The sequence below is a fragment of the Bombus vosnesenskii genome, unplaced genomic scaffold (genome assembly GCF_011952255.1).
Source record: "Bombus vosnesenskii isolate JDL3184/JDL3185 unplaced genomic scaffold, Bvos_JDL3184-5_v1.1 scf7180000013289, whole genome shotgun sequence".
NCBI lineage: Eukaryota > Metazoa > Arthropoda > Insecta > Hymenoptera > Apidae > Bombus > Bombus vosnesenskii.
The window spans coordinates 214,757-233,205 of NW_022882942.1; the positions used below are offsets into that span (position 1 = coordinate 214,757).

The 18,449-nt window shown below is 31.4% G+C and overlaps 2 protein-coding genes across 2 annotated transcripts; both read left to right on the top strand.

Annotated features, from left to right (window-relative positions):
* The first annotated feature begins 8,680 nt into the window (after positions 1-8,680).
* Positions 8,681-14,209, top strand: LOC117232587. Its single transcript, XM_033492035.1, has 6 exons — positions 8,681-8,827; positions 8,923-9,038; positions 9,848-9,951; positions 11,420-11,424; positions 11,747-11,865; positions 13,194-14,209. The coding sequence occupies exons 2-6, from the start codon at positions 8,958-8,960 to the stop codon at positions 13,335-13,337; spliced, it is 453 nt and encodes a 150-aa protein (XP_033347926.1). The 5' UTR covers positions 8,681-8,827; positions 8,923-8,957; the 3' UTR covers positions 13,338-14,209.
* A 1,619-nt stretch (positions 14,210-15,828) lies between these two features.
* LOC117232521 (omega-conotoxin-like protein 1) lies at positions 15,829-18,233 on the top strand. The gene is made up of 3 exons (XM_033491917.1): positions 15,829-15,978; positions 17,323-17,434; positions 17,909-18,233. Exons 2-3 carry the CDS (start codon positions 17,342-17,344, stop codon positions 18,041-18,043), a joined length of 228 nt encoding a protein of 75 aa, XP_033347808.1. The 5' UTR covers positions 15,829-15,978; positions 17,323-17,341; the 3' UTR covers positions 18,044-18,233.
* The last annotated feature ends 216 nt before the right edge of the window (positions 18,234-18,449 follow it).

Below are 18,449 nucleotides of genomic sequence, written 5' to 3' on the forward strand. Positions count from 1 at the left end.
TCGTAAAAGATGATTTCGAGAAGAAACGTCTCGAAATGTCACGATGATCTCCGTTCTGAATTACTTTCTCTTGTTAGGACATAAATTTGTGTATCGATAAAAGCAATTAAGAATAAATCAGACCAAAATGCACGAAACACTTTGTACATAAATGAAATTTGAATTTCATATTCTTTTCTAACATTGAAATTTGGCCGTCTCTTATAACAATCTATTTGTAATTTTGAGCCACTATTTCGGTAACGCGCAGAGCAGACGATAGACAAGCCTAAGTGCCGTGAAATGGCCAACTAAGGGAGCAATAGATTTTGCCAGGCAAAACCACTAAAGACAGCTCGACGTTAGCAGCGAAAATTTATCACTTAAGTGACTGGAAAGCACACGAACCCTGGGGAGTATTTCGTCGTCAGATAAGGTGATAAATCGATAAGAACAACGGGCTGTAAACATCGAAGAATCGATGATGAAAATGACAATGAAGAAGCAACAAAGTGATCTTCTCGGTCTTTTCATGTTTTCGGAAAATTAATATAATTCGCATATATCACAAACGTCACGTAAACTGAAGCTTTTCACAATATATACTTGAATTCTGTGCATCTATGAAATTACTTATGATGTATAAATTTTTGGTAAATTGTCCAAAATAGAGGTTTTAAAAATAACGCTGAAATTACCGACAGAATATATGGCTACACTAAAGTAGACCATTAGAAGTAGTACAGAAAGTTCATTTTAATTTATACGAATTGACCGATGTATCAAGATTACCGTAAAACATGTAACTCGACTAATAAGATAAAGTTTTAGTTCCAATTTTATTTTTATTTGACATAATTCATTCGATATGATAAAATAGAGAAACGAAAATGTTATTTGGAAAGGGTATAATTTGTCAGTGTAACCTTGAAAATAATTAAAAATCAATAAATAAAATACGATAAAATATTCCTATTACAAAGAAATTGCTGAATTGTTGTCACGAAAATTACAGTTACCGTTAAGAATAGCTTCTTCGTTAGATGATTATCTGAAAAATTCGAAACGATCAGCTTTTAGGCGACTACACAGTTCACCCTGATCCCTATCAACCCCACGAGACACGTAAACGATGCAATTTTTTGTTCTCCCCTTGGTAAGAACATCCATGCTAATTTCCTTTTCACCTAACCACAGAGTTTCCTTGAAGTTAAGGCGACACGTGTACAGGAAAATGATTATTAGTGCCTGGAAATGCAAACCGGATGTGCGTGTGAAATGTGTACACACACACCCCCTTTGCACGCGATTCTAATGCAGACATCGTCTTAGAGACCAAGTTTAATTCAGTTACGATACACGCAATATCGTAATCGCCAGCAACAAGTAACTGGCTCTTCAACAACGGGAATTATTGAACTAGGGAAATTAAGCACGATAATTCCAGCAATATGTTGTTTGAATTTTCAGCTGTTTAAAAAAATTTTTGATTCCAGAACTACTGACAGTTAATAAATAATACATGTACCGAATGCATAGAACTTCAAATCAAAGAAATGAAAATGGAAAAGATACGAAGAAATATATTACCTATATATTTTATAAAAAATCATTGAAATTTCAAAAAATCCACTTTCGTAGATCTATGAAATATATATGAAGAATGTCTGTGACAAATTAGTCATTTTGATCAATTGGTATATTTGTCGAATGTAGCAACTGACAGTTCGCTTCTAAGATGTAACGTTTGCTCTTAAACTGGTCATCATTAACATTGAATTGCTAATCCTGTAAGTACTTAGATCAAACGAATATTTAAGTAGTATAAAGTAATCATTTGTCATTTAACATATAAATCCTTCAACTAAGATAAATATACTACATCGTATAGTTCAATTACAAATAAAAATTCCTTGATAACATTGCTTTTTAAAGAAGGATATCTACAGGAATCTCAATACGTATTTCCCTTCCTAGCGAGTCATAACATCGAAGCTTATCTGTCCTTAAAGAAAAATCGAGTAAACTGAAATCGTAGAACGTATAATTAGATATTAACCCTGAAAATTAATCGATATCGCGGAAATCTACTCGAGAATCGTAACAAACAAGTCCTCCTCGTGGAAATGCGTTTAATAATTTTCCAAAGACTAGGAGCGTAACATCGTTCTCGGAAGAGATATCACTTTTATCGCCTCGTAACTAACCCTGAGGTTGATAGACGTCGCCTTATTTCACCGACCACGTAGGTCATGCATATTGGTTATTCAAATTTAATAGATGACTTCGCAACGCAAATGTTCTATAAGCAATGTTCGTATTTTCATTTTTATCGAGTACGATTAACACAAATTCTGATAAGAGCAACGTAGACAAATTTATTAGATGTTGTTACATTCATGTATAATAGGAAAATGAGTTTGGAGTATTCGAAACATGGATAGATAACTTCACTTTCAGTGAATAGATGAAAGAGGAAACATAAATGATAAACATAAAAGAAGTTAGAAGACTGAAAAGTTCACGTTGTGAAATCTTAGATAAGCAATTATTGACACCGCACGCGTCATTGTTTTGCAAGAAGAGTAATACGACTCGTTAACTAAAGGAATGATACGGTACAGTTTCGTAGATCTCATTTTTTAGTTAACAAACATTATGTTTAATAAAAGTACCGTTTTGTGAAGAATTCAACTGCATAATCTACGAGTTGATAAATTCTACGTTCTTTCGTGAAGAATAGGTATGAGAAATATGTACTTTAGTTTAAATAAACGTTTATCTAATACTTTTGTACAATAATTATTCGAATGAATTTCGTTCGGTCGAATATTTTACCTGGATAATAATTATTGGTTATTTGTAATATATTATTCTATCTGCATATTCAAATGATTCCTCATTACGTATTCGAATAATTTATTGAAGCAACTATTCTGAAATTATCCGAATAATGATGCAAATAACTACTGACAGTTTTCAGTTCCACTTACAACATTACAGGTTGTAATATTGGAATAATTGTTAAATTTGCAAAAGTTAATTTGGATAATATGCTGCATTGAATACATCATTTGAAAACGCATTAATTATATAAACCAGGTTAAAAACAATTACGCGATAATGACTACGATACGCTAAATGATTCACTTTCCGATGCTTTTCTTTTAAATCTTTTTCGATTAAAGACTTATTTACCTATGATAAGAGACTTCATGAAAACATACTCGTCACTTGTTATTGGAACAAACTTATGCTCGATTTTGCCGAAGACTCTAGTACATGAAATTTAATAATAACATTCCTCAAATTCTTTAAAAATTTTAAAAACTTCCCGGTAAAAGAATAAGACTCGAAAATATATGATACAATTTGTATGGCAGAATCAAAAAAAAAATATATCTTCATTCACTATATTAGTCTTGTGTAATTTTCTCTTAAAGAGCAGCCAAATTCTTCCCAAAATCAACTCTTCTCAGCCTTTTACGATATTGGAAAAGACGATATCGCTTATTAATCAAAACGTTGAAATGGATTTTCGTTGAATATTGTTAAATTTATTAAACTAATCCAGGATCTTACTCGAAGTACGATAACTTGAAAGAAGAAAAAGAGGAAGGCTGGTAATCCTGACGAACACTTCGATTGGCGCAACAGGAGCGCAACAGCTTGATCTTCTTTCGGATGCAACGAATTAATCGGAACAGGCATTTAATTATCGCTTCGATAAAATGACTGGTCGCTCGTTTGTTTGCCGATTATCAAAACCGCGCTCGATAAATGTTTTAATTGTCTTCATTGTATTAAATTGCAAGCAATGATGCACTTGACCAGCCGTGTTCATCAGTCAGAGAGAAATATTATTCGCGGTTAACGGAGCCCCGGTTGCATACATTTTATAATACATAATATCGTGTTTACGTAAAACACGTGATCGTCGATTCAAGCAGCTCGTTGCTCTCTCGTCACTCCAATTCGTTCTCTCATCTGCCCTTTCTCGTTCTCTTTTTCTTTTCCTCTACGTTCAGAAAATTCACCGCGGGATTCGTTTTCGAATTGCTAACGCGTTACATAACTCGTCGATCGTTTACATTTTCTATATCAATGAGTGTAATTTGAGTCTTGCCAACGGATCAGAATTTCTGATTTACGGGTTTCAAATTTTTCACCGATGTAGATTGTATTACGTTCTCCTTTGGAGCGAATCGTAATTGTAATCTTGTAATACTATCTGCTACCTTCTGAATTTTTTTTTCACTTCACGAAATATTATTAACCATGTTGCCTTAAGAAAAAAAAAGAAATTTTGACAGAAAATTGAGATATAGACTCATACACGTTAACGTTAGAACTACCGACTTCGATATGTATGTACATGTTGTACACAGGTAATTAGAATTGAAACGATATAATGCAAATAAGTAAATACAGTTTGTGAGATGTAAATATACTACTTTTATCATTCACTACATCTGTTACGATCACATCAATCGATTAAAAAGTTAATGAATATTAAAGCGATAAGTGATATCAGTGCGTGATTTCAAATTTGTTAAGGTTTCGGTGACTGTATTTCCAACAGCACCGGCATAAATATGTGCCACGATAAAATTTTAATAATATAAATGATATTGAATTCCATAAACGATTTTACGAATCCTTTATGATCGCGCGAACAATAAATTTCGTTACTTTGTAACTTTCGACGGTGCGTTTTATTTTATAATGTTTTTTCCGTTTACTGCTGCGTTTTCCAAACCTCTCGATATCGCTCTTTTTAATTTCGTAAAAATCCTATCTGATCTTGCGATATTGCTCAACGTTTTTAATGAAAAATTCCATTTGCGATATAAAATTGGAAATGAAAAGGAAAATACGGCCTAACTACTTCGATTTGAAACAAAAGCTATCGAATAACCTTCGCTTCTTTTTTCAGTTCAACATTCTTCGCACATTACGATTTTCGATGCAATGATATTTTTCATATCTTTAAACGCTTAATTTTTTTTTACATATAGATAAAATATATATAGATAGAAATAAACGATGTTATTCAAGATTTTTGCCGTTTTACTACTGTCGTTAAATATCTCCAGTTACGCAATACTTTAAGGCGGAACATTATGCTCCAAAAAGAAGAAGCAAGCAACTTCTAGATAAAAGTCATCCACAGATAAAATGGTTTGTTTCATCATTTAAAAGATTAGACAAATACAAATAACTTAAAATTGTGTAGACTAATCGAGTGGATATATATATCGCGCACCACTATCATAACAACTTCATTTCTTTCATTTCCTCGTTCGTAGAATGCGAAATCGCTAAATGTTTCCAATAAAAGTTGTATCACTCTCCGCATGAAATTTTTTTAATATCCTGCCACTTGTTGCGGATAGACTCGAAAAGAATCGTTTTCCGAATAACAATCTCGGAAAAACAATTTCAGCCAGCGAAGAAGGAACACGTTGTACACGATTTAACGCCTTGAAACATTTAGCTTGGAAGTTTATCGGCAACGCGCATTTCCATAGCGGGTGAAACGTTCGATCGCACGACAATAATTTTTAGCCCCGAGAAACGCCTCGAGAAAAGCGTCGGAATTGGGGGAAAAAAGCAACAACAAAAAGAGCAGGCAGAAAAAACAGAGAAAAGTAATAGCAGTCGCGGTCAACGGATTTACCGGGTTCCCAAAAAATAAGCGCACGAGGAGGCCTCTCTTTCCCTCGGGGAACGACAATTGAATCAATTTAGAGGGCGGTTTTGATAGGCCGTACGACATGTGAACGCGTTACACGGCAGGTGTTTTGAAATATTACGCCGGTGTTACGCCAATTATCGTCGACAGCTCGCAGAAAAAAAATGCGATCGGCTGTTACGACTCACGTCAGATCGCGATTTTTTTCGCGGTATAGGTCGTATTAGACGATATATTGACATAAGTATTAGATCGTAGTATAATAAACTTGTTACGTATTTGTTTATCAAAAAAAATCAACGAGATTGTTATTTTTATATTGTAAAATCCGCTTAATCCACGATATACGTATTATTTCCTTTCACTGTCATTTGATAGTGGATTAAGTAATTTTTGTGATTTTATTATTCGAAAGTTTTCGTTCTTTGAAATAATTTCAGACAATAAAAAATTTAGCACTTTTAGCTTCCACTACTATGGTATAGTTTAATAGCATGAAAACTGAAAACGAGAAAAACGATACGTATGCGTGGTGAAGTACGTACTTGCATTTTCAAGTGTTCTTGTTGACTTAACTGCAACTGTCTATTCGAGTGAGAATGCGTAAATGTTTGGAAGCTGATGAAGAGCATTTGAACATCTATTACAATATTTTGACGATGTTGAACATGTAGTAAGTAGCAATGGTAACAGATACCCTTTTTTTTACATTCATTTCGTCAGCAAGGAATGGATTAAAATCATTAAAATCAGTTGAGAGTGGAGTAATAATATTTGTCGTTGAATTCGACTTGTCGAGTTTGTCGAATCGTAATATTTGTTTTTCTACATGATTATGCCCTAAAAGATGAAAATGATAATGAGAAGTTTCCCTATCTAGAAATATTTCGTTTGTCACAAAGAAATGGCTTTTTTTAATCATGAAACTTCTAAGAAACTAGTTCCATGATAATTACAAAATTAATTTTGGATCATAAAAATTCCATAACATTTTAGTCTTTCGCATAGCACTTTTTCCCCTCTAAATAGTTTAATGAGAACGAGATAACTTGTATTTATCTTCAATTTTAATGATAACGAGTTTTCTGTTCTTTTTTTAACTACTTAAATTTATTTACTTCTGTTTATAGTTCCTTCACTGCGCTTGAAAATCATTGTGCATAAGATTTCATCAAAAGGATATGACAAATAAAACTTTATCTTTGAGAATGATACAGATTGCCTTTAAAAGAAATATGATTAAATAATGTGTTTACAGTGGCATAAAATAATTATCTTATAGTTAAACGATAATTACTCGCGACTCATAATTAAAATATACAATGTAATATTAATTAATAAATACAAATGAATGCAACTGCTTATCCTGCTTATTTTGTCGAAAGCGATGATTTTGAAAGTTCATCTATCGATATATACACGTGGCTATATGTATCTCCAGTTTATTCAAAATTTTCATATAATAATAAACATACTTACTATCTCACATTGATTCCATATTCATTTTTATACGTTATTTACAAAATGTAAAAATATTATTTACATATTATAAATTAAAAAACTATAACGGATAATAAACTTCGACGATTTTAACATTTCAAAATGATATACATTTTGAATCAATAAAGTAATTCATTTTTATAAAATTTACAGAACTTTTCATAAGGATTTCTTGTTTATGCAATTTGCTAAATTAAGAAGAAAATTAGTAATTATTAAATTCTTTATCAAAGCGGTTATTATTTGATCGTATGAAGCTTTATTATTTTCGATTCATAGAATCTGCAGTTTATCGATGATTCAGAAGTCAATGCGACGAGAAATTTTTATAAAAAGGGGAAAAGGAAAATAAACGGAATCTTTTTCGAGGCATTGTCAAAATAAAGAAAGGAAGATCTGGAAATGTGAGTACAAAAATTTGTCGAGCACATAGAACTCTTACATAAAGTTTCAATATTGTCCTGGTTAACAACAAACAGAATAATGAATACACAACGTCGTGCAAAATTCAATCATACAAATTAACTGCTTGCATCAATTTCGTTTACCTTGTAACCCAGTCGAATCGCTCGATTCGATCGAACAACTGGTGAAAACGCCAAGTGTTTGTTATACTTTCAAATTATGCTATTTCCTGAAAATGTTGGTGACCAGCGATCGACGTATTAATGACGTTCTGGAAACACGACATAAAAGTTTCATTTTGGGAATAACGATCGTATCGCAGTTCTGGAAGTTAGTAACAACTCGACGATTAATTTAAAACAATAACGATTACTATACTTTGATTATTCTATGTACTTTTAAGTTATCTAAATGACATGTATCATACACACGTACATGTAACTTTAAAAATGGAACACTTTGATAAAGATACCTTAGAAGTTTGAGATTCGATTTTTAAATAAATTTATTGAATGTGAATAATCGGAAAATGTTATTTCACTAATAGAAAACGCGTTTGTGTTACATTCGTGTTTGTGTAACTCTTCTATTTCTATACACGTGAACAAAATTTCTGACAAGACATATCTTTTACGAAAAAAAGTAATATTTTAATATTATAAGTATATTGTGATTACAATAACTTTGCAAAAAAATGTAAATTTCTATTTCTTATTATAATTTATTACACTATCTCGTTATCTATTATTGCAGTGTGATAATATCTATTGTTACTAATGTCAATTGAACTTTAATTATAGATTTACAAGCATATCTAATTATAAGTTTATTAATTTGGAAATAAACACTTACAAGATAAAAATTATGAACAGAGATTACAATCGAATTTCTTGGAAGAAAATGATAAATTGGCAGCAAAACAACGATCTTTAGAAAAATAATTATTTTATCAAGATAAGAAACGACAGGGGGTTTGTTCTTCTCTCTCGTGGATTTCTGCGAAACAGGAAGGCTTGCGCAATATGTTTGTCCAATACGGTGTTTACCTTGCAGTCGGTGAATCTCGATAAAATGCAGTGGTATCCGTGACGATCACAAATAGAGTTTGATGATTCGTCAAGGTGTCCCGTCCAAATAGAAAAAATATTATCTGCAGATTTGTCGGATCATATAAATATCAAAGTTATAACAAATATGCTCAGACGTTACAAGCTACATGAAAGAGACTGAAAGCTGAATCTAAGAAAGGTAAGTTTTAAGTTTGTATATCAGATATACTAAATTTGTTTCAAACAAACAAATACAATCTTTATAATTACGCTTCATTGTATGATATTTTGCAGTTTCTATATTTGTGGAATCATATCGAGTGATTAAAATGAGAGTACTGTTCGTAATTCTCTTCATTTGCTTACTGGCCATTTCAGCCATTACGGGTTGCAGACCAGCAGGTGCACTAGTAAGTAAATTTGCTAATGATGAAAATTAAACTTAAGAGTATCAATTTTGTTATTATATTAAACTAAGTAAAACTGTTTCAGTTGTTTAAATCCGCCAATTAGGGCTAGGCTTAATTTGAATCTGTTATTTCATTCAAATTGAAATATCTTTTCAAATTTCAGTTAGAATTGAGATTCTCTTAATTATTCTTTGTAACGAACAACACTTGTTAGATAGCATAATGTTTTTTACAATTTAGTGTATCGCCGATACTGGATCATTTAATTTTCATTAATCAGCTCTTATTAGTCAAGTTACTTCCAATTGCTTGAATTCAAGTAGCTTGGAATTACACTACCCTTTTCCTTCTATTTATTTATTTCAATATCGATTACAGTGATTATTCGTGCAAATAGTAATATACATGTACTTGTTACTTTACCTGACTTGAGATATTATTTTTACTTTATAGAACTATTGAAAAAATGTGTTCCTATTATTAGTAATTAATAGGGAACAAATTTTCTCGCAAGTTAAGAAAAAATTGAACCCCGAAAGGGTAAAATTTAAGTAATTTTAATTCATACAACTTGATTCGTACAAATAAAAGCTTAAATTCAAGTCTCTCGAATTCAAATAATTTGACTAATCTGAATAACGATTGATTCTATGCGAATAATTTTCCAATCCAATAGCTATACGTAATGTAGCCAGATATTTCTTTAGAAACCAACGAAACTTATGCGTCGTCTGGGAATTTTTCGAAATTTTTGTCACGCGTCAATTGGCTCGTTCGTATGGCTAATCATCGGGTATAATTTGTCGTAGTGCTCTGATGACAAAGATTGCTGTCAACCGTTGATATGCAACCCATGGGCTCGCCGATGCACCAAGAAAATGGGTCCGCCTTCACCACCAGAATTGAAAAATTAGCTACAAGATCAAGCCGCGCACGTGTTCTGGCCCGGCAATGAATCATCTTTCGATTGATATCAATGTTATTTCGTTTGTCTACAAATCTAGTTAGATACACGTCATATTTAGAATCTTAAAATTGAATTTATTTTCCTCTATATTAATATATGTATGCATATGTATAATAAATATAAGATACATTTGTGCTAAATTTATTGTTCCTTAATTTTCCTTATCTAAGGTCCTATATCTTTCTCTGTTTATTAAACAGATAAATTTATGTACGGTATAATTTGTAAATAAATTACGGAACTGCTCTGACTAAATTAATATTATTAGTAAAATTTGATGATAAATGTATACAGTGGTTACAAAAAGTATTTACACACCATTGTATTTATAGTACTATTTACTACATACTAATTAATAATGAATTGAACTATACGTAATACAAAAAATAACATACGCAAATGATAAAACGAAAGAATCTATTATATCTACACTGTATGTATTAAGATTCGCAAGAAATTATTGAACTTCTTATAACAATACGACAATAACATTCCACGATAACATGAATGGCTCTGTGATTTCAACCTCGATCGACTATGTCGACCGTATAAATACACGAAACTACCGATTACACGACAGTTTAAAGCGTACTTCGACGCTGGAAGCACCCAGATAGAAGTTAGTATATTTCTTTATTCTCTAAAATTATTTGTGATCTGAAACATCAAATTATTATTATTTCACTGGAATTATCTACTTTGAATAAAAATCTCAAAATATGGAAATATTTTCTAATTTGCTGTTTCCGTTCACACATACTGTAAATTTCACTGTAATTAAATTTTAAGAAAATACATAACTTGAATTAATATCTACAACAAATATAATAGAATAAATATTTTATAACTTTTCTTTCAAACATATTTCGTTCATGTTAAGTTCAACTTTTACGTTGAATTTCACCTGAATTCTACACAAATCATTCTTTAATTTTATATAGCACCTTAGTATCAAATTGTATTAAATACACGCACATATATATTATATCCATATTAATTCTCTTATCAAAAACTATAGTGGAAAATATATAAAGTTATATTCCAGCCTTAATATATAAAATTATACTCGTTTTCTAGAAAGCTCCTCAATTAGTATTATTCATATAAATATGTGCCATAACTAGCATTCATACTGTCAATGTTAATCGCATTTTTAGTCCAAAATATTGATAAATTGTATTTTTAACGAAACAGAAAATTCCAGGACCCGATAATCTAAAAGAAAATGATTTAAACAAATGTTTCATACTGGAAGGAATTAAAAATTTACATTATATCTATTTTGTCGCTTTGAATCGTATCGAATCTCTGTTCTGTGAAACATAATTATTAAATTTTTGAGGAATAATCGCAGAACCTGCTCAACCATACGTAATAGAAGTAATGTTTCAATTTCACTGCACATTTTGTATAGCGCAAGTATAACAGCAAAAACGAATGTAATGGTGAATTTTTATGAGCTATGCGCAATCGGACGGAATTCAACGTGAAATATGAGAAAAGTTTGCAGTTATGTTCACAACGCTTCTGTTATGTTTTTCCTATTAGATCTCTGTATAGAAATATATATAATTAGCACGAAACGTTTATAAATAAGGAGAATAATCATGAATAATAGACAATTTGTTTATTAAGCCTAATTAAAATATTTATTCAATTTCTTGTACGTATCATATTTTCCTAATTTCTATGCTTACAGTAATCTTTAATTATATCAAGTTCTTTTCAATAATTATTGCAGCTTCGATAGCTATTGAAATGCGATTTCTGCTTCCCATGTTGATGTTTATGGCAGTTTGTACTGCAGTGCTATCGACTCAATCGAAAGAAACCGGCACTTGCAGCCCTTGGAATGGAAAGGTACGTGCAACAGGCATAAAACTTATAAAGTACAAAAAGAAGTACTTTTCTTTATAGAATATATTAATTTCAAGGTATTTCATTTATACCTATAAATTATTTTCCTTTGTATTTCCTAAATTATCCTAGAAATTATAGACATTTCTGTTATTTAAATCAGAGGAATCACGTAATTTTATAACAGATTCAATACTAATAAAAAAAAAGTTACTTATGTGTTGAAAAACTGAAAAAATTTGTAAAATGAAATATACATAATATCGGATATCGATATTGAAGATTATATTTTCTTTTTTTATACGGTACAATATTTTTGCTTGTAATATCTTGAAAAGTGTATGTGCATGACGTTATTCTTTACATATCACAGTGACACATTTTATTTTTGTCACATTTAGATCGTCGCTGACGCTTACTTAAAGACAACTTATAGTATTACAACCTAACATCACTTACATGACATATAAGAATATAACAAATGTAAAATACCTTGAACTTTATTCTACAAACTATTAAAAAAGAGTCATATACGACTTTTTCTCTGCAGCTAGTAATTTTTAAGTATACCTAATGCAGTGTGTACGATTTATCGTTTAATCTTAACCGATTCTGTAGATACAACTTGGCCACAGTGTCGCTAATATGAAATAACAAAATACATAATAATATATCTCTCGTGCATATTGATGATATACTTCTACAATGATATCTTCCACTTGTTCGAAGATAATAGTCAAGATTTTTTATTATCTAAGATCTTAACCCACATTTATTTTGTTTACAGGTGCTAAGAAAGCATTTACATTGTATGTAATTTTGTAATAACAACACACTAAGCGTTATTTTACGACAATGTTTAAATAATCTCGTAGAAAATATGACAATAACCTAAAGACAAGGTTGATGCCTTATAATTAGTTTCATACTAAGAAAAGTAGTTTTTCTTTGTCATCTTCTTTTTTCATTTTTGGTATTAGTAAACTTCTTTTAATAATTATGTATACAGTAATATTTAACACGAGCAAAAAACGTGTAACTATCCAATTGGCAATGTTAAAATTCTGTTATGAGTATGAAATATGCACATATACAAGTAAATGTTATATTCATATATATATGAAAAATTATATAACTTTTATCGAAAATTTGTACTATGGAACTTCGCAATTCGAGTTTGTATAAAGCTTGAATTTCAATATATTTATTATACAATGAATATCGATATATTAAACATATAAAATATCAAGTATAGTTTAGTTACCGTAGCTCTAAGTCTTAACATCATTTTTAGCACTGAATATTCTATTATTTTGTATTTCTGATTTTAGTGTACAGTGTATGAAGATTGTTGTCGCCATCTTCTTTGCCTTACATATGCAGCTAAATGTGTGCTAAATCCAGTGCATATTCCAGGACAAGACAAAAGACCTATTGGAAATGGACCATTTCCTCCTGGTTATCCAAGCGATTGAGTACTATGTAAAATTATTTACGTTTTCGCTTTTCCCCTTAAACTCTTTATTTATCCATAACAAAAACGACCCTTCTGGATTTTTATCTTTTTCTAGGAAAATAAAAAAGATACTTTAACATGTTTCATTTTTGTTTAATAAATTTTGATGCTTTTTAACAAATCGTATAAATATGTATCCTCGTTCGAATTGAACGTTCCTTATTATATAAAGAGAAAACAAGCAATAAAATACTTAAAAATATCAATACATATTTCGTCGTCTTCGTTGTTACTATAATAGCTGAATCATATGGAACCATGTGAATCAACGGCTAAAAAGAAATAAGTGACTGATAAAAATATCTGCTGATAGCAACGCAAAAGTAATATTAAGATAAGAAATACTTCTCACACAAATTTTTTTTTGTAAAACGTTTCAATTTTCATTTGTCCTATGTGAAGGTTCATTGTGATATCAGTTTCATCATATCACGAGTCTTATTTCTGACTGTTAGCATACGTTGTTATTTAAATAAACGAAAAATTATCACTGCTCATTTATATTACATATAACATAGCAACATAATTTGAAACTTCATCCGTTCCTGCGGATGTTGCGTGGAAAATGTCAAAGTTTTCAAATGACCTAATCTTTTGACAGTTTAGTGGTAGTATGATCGTAACGATAAGTAAACGAAATTGTATAACAAACAAACAACGAGATGCGTTAAAAAATTTTTAATTTTGAAATTGCAAAGTTGTGACGTTGTATGGTGATGTTTTTCAAAAGCAGATTTACCAAGGAGGGAAAGAAAGCTACGGTTGCGGCGCGCCGGCTCGTTGTACGTGAAATTCAGTGACGTTAAAAGAAACAAAAAAAAAAAAAAAAAAGAGAGCGAAAGAAAGGAAAAGAGAAATAATCGACGTTTTCACTTGGCTACCGTCTACGGATAAAAGGACAATATTACCGGATGATTCGGTTTTCTTTCCTGTTGTTTCCTATTAAGCGAATTAAAGAACAAGAGGGCTTTGTCGGGAGATCAATGGAATGTATAAAGCCTGCAATATGCAGTCGATGGAATATCGGCGCAGAAAGCAAAAAGTGCTCGACCATTTCATAGCGACGAATGGAAAAAGAATGTTCGCAGTGACTGCCTCTTTTCAATTGTTATACAGTTTAGAGTATAATCGGAGTGAATTATAATTGTAGGGAAAATAGTACGGCAGGTTTTGACTTCCTCGAATTTGCCGAGATACAAACTAAATAACAGGTCCAGAACAATCTTCAGTTACTATAAGTTAATAGGTGGCCTTTTCCTTCTTTATTTTCTATTTTCTTTTCCTTTTCTTTTTTTTTTTTTTTTTTTTTTTGTTAACGTAGAAAGGAAAAGAAGGATTTGTACATACGACAGAACGATTGAACTCGAAGATAGAGATCGAAAGTAATGTTTCATTGTTTACGCTCATGCAGTATATTGTGAAATTGAAAAATGAAATCTGTTAGCAACAAAGACAACGGATTTCCCTATTTTATCTTCCTTGTTATTTTTATTCGCGTTTAGCCAGCAATTTATATTCTCCAAACGTTATCTGTTCAATTAATTCTTTTTCTCTTCCCTTTCTTCTTTCTTTTTTTTTTTTTTTTGGAGAGGAATAATTGTAAAGCATTGCTTTATGCGCTCTTAATACTTTACTGATGTAAGGTCCTATGAATGTTTTATAGATAACCAGAAAAAAAAGAGATAAAAATATACTTGTTGCACGTATACACGTTGTGTACATTCAACTTTCAAGGACGAACTGTATCACGTATTTTCCATTTCCGACAGACTCCTTAGTTTTCCCATCGTATCTGTTTTGGAAAGTATGACGAAATATGTTGAAAGACAGTTATATTATAGTTATATACATGTAATCTACATAACAATTATAACTGAAAGATAAAAATTTGCTCATTATTAATTATAATTTTGTATTATACTTATCTTCTATTATCTTCTAAATACGTAATTGTAGTTAGTCACTTAAAACATATAAATTAACACGGATTAAAACATGTAAATATTAATATAATTGAATACTTATAATTTTAATTTAACCAATTTAAATTTAATATCTATAATTAAATTAATTAATAATGATATAACAAACCTACTCGATTAATCTCTCAGTAATAAGTTTTAACACAATTTTCCAACCATGTTGTTTTAATATAATATATATAACAGTTCTAAATGACATAATTGCATTTCACAAAATTCTACAATAAAAATTCCAAATTTCCTCCAATAAATAGGTCAGAAAGAGGAAAGAAAGTAAGACGTGGAAAATTCATTCAGTAGCTAAGCTAATCGTTGGAACGAGAACTCATCAGTGTAATAAAAAGCGAAACAACTGCACAAACATTTCTTAAAACTGAATCACGTGTACTTGCAAGAAATATAACATTTCTCGCTATTACCCAGCACTCTTCCAGCTACGCACACGTGCCGCATACTGTATGTGTAATACACGACTTAAACAGCGGCTAGAGTGACGCGATGTTGCGGTATAAAAGCGTAGTATATTTCAAGTTGAGAAATCAGTTAAGGTCGAACTCTTGAGACGTTAGCTGTGAAGAAAGAGCCGTGAAATCGCTCCTACAGATCAAGTCACTTCTGGTGAGTAGAATTGCGCAGTTTCTTCGTGAAGCACAAATTACTTCTGAATAGCTGGCAACAACTTGTTTTTAAGCTGATCATCGTGAAAAAGTGTTTGAAAATAATATAATTACAGTTACAGATTTCACGTATAAACCGTTTTTCAGTGATTGGTTCGATTCGATTGTGAATTTGAATTTCGGTAAATAATTTTAGATGGTGAAACATTTGAATATATGATTTGGAGTGAATAAATATCAAGAGAATATAGAAAATCGTAAGAAGTGTACGAAGTGTAAATATGAGTGTATCGTAAACGTCAAACTTTCTCAAATTTCTCGAGCTCTTCAAAGAGACGAAAACGTTCGACAGCATGTTTTCCAAGTGACTTCTTCTCGATGCGTTAACTTGGTCGTGCATTGAACTTTGAACGCCTGTTGTCACGTATTGTTGTTATTTTAGTACGTTATTCATCTCGTCATTGTACACGCAACTATCGAGATAGTTATCTTTTTCCAAATCAAACGCTATGATTATAAACGTATTATTAACAATCTGGAAAAATAAAAATAAAATTGGCAAATTAGGAAAGAAGACAATTTTAAACTGACTATAGTGCTGCTATCGATTAAATTAAAAATATTATTCTTTTAACGAAAAAAAATTCCAGACACGTCGATAACAGAATTGTGTATTCGCATAATTTCCATAAAAAGTGACGTAATAAAAAAACTCGAGCAGATAAAGATAATAAATTCGTAACTCGTCAGTAAGTTATTTTGCAGAGGAAGGCCAAAACAATGTGTTTATTATTTCATGTCCATTATAAAGCACGAAAGAATTCTGTCACACTAAATACGTGACAACCGCTTGGCGAAGTAGATTGATGCCGTACACGGTTGGCCGTGGCCATATACTTTAGTCACTCTGATCGCTATTCAAGAACGAGTCAGGTCAGTAGTTAATGACTCATTCACGGACACCTGTGTACATCCTTCCTGCGCAGAACTCATACATATGCCCGGTCGCTTGCGTAATGAGCTAGAATGTTATGAATCTGAGTCCGACCTTCGCAGGAGAGCGTCTTTCACAGATCTATTCAGACGAGATATAATTGAGTTAAGAAGTATCTTTCTCTTGATATATTCCGGTTCGTTTTGAATTTCTTCTAAAGATAAATGCCCCGAATTTAACAAAAAAAAGCAAGTGTTCGTTAAAAAATGTTCGTTACAAAAAGCAAAATGATAGTTCGATGGGAAACAATAAAATTCCTAGTGCTATACGAGATTAAAAAATTGAACAACAAGAAATGAATTGCATTGCAAGATGGGAAGAGAAAGTGATACAATTTTTTCTCATTTACAGTGTGAAAATACATCGCAAAATGTCCAAGTTTATGCTATTCGTTTGCGTCGTTTTGCTGGCTACAACCGTCATTACGGCCGTCCCCAGCTCCTGCGGTAGACACGGTGACCCCGTAAGTAAAAAGTTATTTTGTTATTTCTCTGAATGTCCACCAACAAAATGATGTAACGTTGGTTCGTTGTCAACACGTTCAGTAGCGTGAAAAAAATTTCGAAATTTAAAACGATATTAGAAATTTATATTCGAATATTTAATTGTCCTGATTCTCGACATACTCTGCCTGCCATTTTCCTTCAACAGTAGATAAAACAATATCTCTGTGTTTCATTGAATGAAACTATCACTTTGTAAACGTGTTGATCATCAGAAACGTTCGACGTCAGCTTGACACACAGGTCATAAAGAGGACCAGACGTAAAAATAATAACAGGGTTACGCGAAGCAGTTCCGCTAATTAGAGTCTCGTGGACGATGAGAGCCTAAAATAGAATTTTAAAGCAGCCGTAATAATATGCAGCCAGAGCTGCACAATGTCATTTATACCAGCTGATAAATTCGCTAACGCGAATTTATTTCTTCATTTCAGTGCGTTTCCAACAGAGACTGTTGCACTAACACAAAGTGTCACATATACGCTAACAGATGTCAAGTACAGATCACGGAAGAAGACCTGATGGCTGCACGTGAAAAGATCCTTGGCCGGAAAGGGAAGGATTATTAAGTAATTAGCCATTTCAACGTTGAGCATATATCAATCAAAGTCTCCCATTGAATCAAATCAACGTTCAAAACCGATTAATACCTTTGCCTCGAAGTTAATGTTTACCTAGAAACAAACAACAGCGCATGATTCATGCAACAGATGTAAATATGTGAAACAAATAAATGAAATAAATCGTACATACAAGCAAGTCTAAAACTACATTCACGTATTTTTTAACGACTATCGTAATTATATTGTTGAGATTTGTTTACAGTTATCTATTGCAAACGTATACTTAATACAAAATTAGCATACATCTTGAACAATGATTTTATACTTAGAATCAGTGCTAAAGATTGTCTTATTAAATAATATAGCTTATTAGTATAATCAACAATTGACTGGTTCAAATAATAATGTATGC